This window comes from Odontomachus brunneus, unplaced genomic scaffold, assembly GCF_010583005.1.
Source record: "Odontomachus brunneus isolate Ranch 3 - 2012 unplaced genomic scaffold, Obru_v1 Obru_scaffold_019, whole genome shotgun sequence".
In the NCBI taxonomy this organism is placed as follows: Eukaryota; Metazoa; Arthropoda; class Insecta; order Hymenoptera; family Formicidae; genus Odontomachus; species Odontomachus brunneus.
This window is the reverse complement of record NW_022639469.1, coordinates 448,919-452,524: the sequence shown is the minus strand read 5'-3', so window position 1 is coordinate 452,524 and position 3,606 is coordinate 448,919. Positions and strand designations below refer to the sequence as shown.

Genomic DNA, 3,606 nt, shown 5'->3' with positions numbered 1-3,606 from the left:
GGATTGAGGGGTGATTTCTACCCTTAAAATGCGTATTTAGCAGAAACAAAAAACACGTGTTCAATATTTTTAGGTGTTTAATAAGTATGTTAAGATTCATTTGAATCGGTGAGTGTCAGTTAGGTAGTGTTACTTGTTAGTCTTACAAGAGAGTATTATTCAATAGATGTTATATAAAGATATCTGAATAAAGAAATCTTTAAGAAGTTTCAAATAAAACGTGTAAAATAAGATGTTCGTAAGACATTTCTTTAATTTATTGCCACGTTCGGCTTAAATACGGTAGCAGTATAGTACTCAAAAAGAATAGCAACAACGTTCATTTCTTATGTATCATTATTTATAATATATTTTCATGTCTTACAGAAGAACTATGGTTGCATATGCATTCCCTAATGGATAAATATTATCCTGTTTTTAAACTGTGGATGTTCTCTATACCCTTAATATCTATCCGTCATCCAGATGATCTCGAGGTATTTAAAAGTAAAGAAAGATTTAAAAATAAAATAAAAAACAGACATAATATATATATATGTGTGTGTGTGTGTGTGTGTGTATTTATATACAGAGTAGCCTACGTAAAGTGTTACAAGCTAATAACTCTAAACATATTTGTCCTATCAAAAAGTTGTTCATGAGAAAATTTCATATATTCGAAGAGCCTTTCTAGCTACTAAACAAAAATCCACTTCCGTTTTCCCTTGAAGAGGGGCGGGGGGTAACTTCAAAGTTTCAAATGGGACCTCCTATACAATGTTACATATTTCGATTCGACGGGAAAAAACAAGTAAACTTTGTCTGAAACATTTCTTTGGAAAATTCTCCTATCAAAGAATTAATAAGTGTTTAGGTGTTAATGGTTAACTGTTCGAACATTTAATAAAATAAAATGAAACAGAAAAACTATGAATCTTATTTCATTTATCACTAATGCACTCTTCATTAAAGTTTAAATGTTTATAACTTTTGATAGGAGCATTTTCCAAAGAAATGTTTCAGATAAAGTTTACTTGTTTTTTCCTGTAGAATCCAAATATGTAACATATGTATAATAGGGAGTCCCATTTGAAACTTTGAAGTTACTCCCCGCCCCTCCTCAAGGGGAACCGGAAGTAGATTTTTGTTTACGTAGCTAGAAAGGCCCCTCGAATATGTGAAACTTTCTCATAAACAACTTTTTGATAGGACAAATATGTTTAGAGTTATTAGCTTGTAACACTTTACGTGGGCCACCAAATATATGTACATATATATATACATATATACAATACACACACCGTATATGTGTTGAAGAATTATTCGTAAAATGATTACATATCATTGAGCATGCAATTCAGAAACTTTTCGAATTGTTATTTATATGTCATTGTGTCGTTCTCTACATGAAACGGAAAAAGTTAACTTTCCAAAATATAGTTCCTCAGAAATGAGGCGGTACTTTAAATTACTCGTAAAACAATTATTTAATTGTGTGTGAATTTCAATGTTATAATGAACTGATATTGCAGACAATCTCCTTCTGTGATTTCAGGCAATATTAAACAATTCGAAGCATATCAAGAAAGGCTTTATATATAAAGTTTTGCATCCTTGGTTAAACACCGGACTTCTTACTAGCACAGGTAACGCAATAAAATTAATGTTATAATCCTACAGTATGTTTTACGTTATTGAAAATATGAACGTAACAACATGAATTGTAACAATATGGATATAATAATTAAATTCACTCCCCAAAACAAAGATATAACTATAAGCACATAGAAGTATATGAATACAATTAAGTTCACTCCCCAAAACAAAGATATAACTCTAAGCACACAGATGTATATAAGTATAAAATTCAAGTATCAGTATCAATTGATTTCTTTTGGGCTTATAATTTCCTGAGAGTGTGATAAGAAATTCTTGAAAATAACTCACATGTCTGATAAAAAAAGTTTTTCAGAACAATTCTGTTAAAATATAGTTTTCCATATAGCACAGTAATAACGTAATAATATTCCATACAGCAATATTGCAATAATATTGTGACAACGTTTCATTATAAGATTATAAAAAACAATCTTACATCAGAAAATATTTTTTACACTTATGAGCTTAAGAAATACATATACTTTAAATGTCATATAAAAATTAATTAAATGATAAACTGAAAGAAAGTGAAGGCAACTAATTATATGCAAAAATTATTTATTTAGTATTACTTTCCTCATTTCATAGCGTTATTACACGTTTTGCGACAATATTCCAGTTGTAAATGACATGAGAAATGAAGTAAATCATAATCTTATTTTTCTTTTAGGGGCGAAGTGGCATTCACGACGGAGGATGTTAACGTCTACATTTCATTTCAATATATTGCAACAATTTATTGATATTTTATTGGAGGAAAGTGAACGCATGACACTCAAATTAAAGAATATTGGTGGAATGGTTGAAATAGATGTAATACCGTTTGTTTCTGAACACACACTAAACGCAATATGCGGTAAGTCATCGTACATTTATAATTGTATAGATAGCTTGTTCAGTATATATCTAACAATTGTCTGTGTTTATAGAAACTGCCATGGGAATTTCTCTGCATAACTTCGGTGCAGCCCAAGCAAAATATCGACAGGACGTTCGCCGAATGACTCAACTTTGTGTTTATAGGTAATTAATAATTGCAGTATTAGACTGACAATTTGTAGAGAGAAAAAAAGTTATAGGAAAAAGAATACGACAAATGTACATCTTTTGACATACTCACAGTTCTTAATTTTATTTATTTATTATTTATTTAAATATTCCTTTCAGGTGTAATTACTAATATCACAATTTTCTCAGATTTATTTGTGTCGTTACATAATTATGCTGTTTAGAATATTTAGGCCCTGGCTACTAATCGATGCGTTATACTCGTTGACGTCCGCGGGAAGGTTGCAAAAGAAGATACTAAAGAACTTGCATGAATTCACTGAAAAAGTACGTAAGAATCAAGTTACTCGACATTCAGTGAGCTCCATAGTGCACGAAATTTAAGTACAAATATTCTATAAAAGTACCGATAAAAATTATTAAAATATTAGTGAAATAACCCAATATTACGAGAAAAATTAATTAATGTTTTCTTTCATATATTTACTTAATTTTTAGATTATTGCGGAAAGAAAACTTTATCACGAACGCACGAACAATAAATATTTGCATAATTTAGCAAATAAGGATGCAATAGAAACAGATGACGTAGAAATACATGGATGTACGTAACTCAAATGTATATTTTAACTGCATTCTAATAACGCAAAATTATAATTGTGGTTTTAAAGTTTCTAACAAAATCATCGTGGCTTAATTTAGGTATATGAAATAATAACAAATGTTACATAACAAGTATATTAGATGTCAATTACATATTTATAATCTTTTGTTTCACTCAGATCGAAAAAAGCGACTTGCCATGCTGGATCTTTTACTAGCAGTCTCGCAAGAAAATCATTTGAGTGATTTAGATATCAGAGAAGAAGTGGATACCTTCATGTTTGAAGTATGTATATCCGTATGATTTTTTTCGATAGTTTGATATATTACACGGAGATATATCAAAAAAGTTAGTTA

General features: G+C 29.6%; 1 protein-coding gene across 1 annotated transcript in view; it reads left to right on the top strand.

Annotated features, from left to right (window-relative positions):
- The first annotated feature begins 97 nt into the window (after positions 1-97).
- Positions 98-3,606, top strand: part of LOC116841884 (cytochrome P450 4C1-like) — a 5,536-nt gene continuing 2,027 nt past the window's right edge. Inside the window, exons 1-7 of the mRNA XM_032810337.1 lie at positions 98-476; positions 1,535-1,625; positions 2,309-2,494; positions 2,568-2,661; positions 2,871-2,973; positions 3,145-3,250; positions 3,429-3,535. Of these exons, the coding sequence (XP_032666228.1) occupies positions 384-476; positions 1,535-1,625; positions 2,309-2,494; positions 2,568-2,661; positions 2,871-2,973; positions 3,145-3,250; positions 3,429-3,535 (780 nt within the window). The 5' untranslated portion in view covers positions 98-383. The remainder of the gene's footprint in view (positions 477-1,534; positions 1,626-2,308; positions 2,495-2,567; positions 2,662-2,870; positions 2,974-3,144; positions 3,251-3,428; positions 3,536-3,606) is intronic.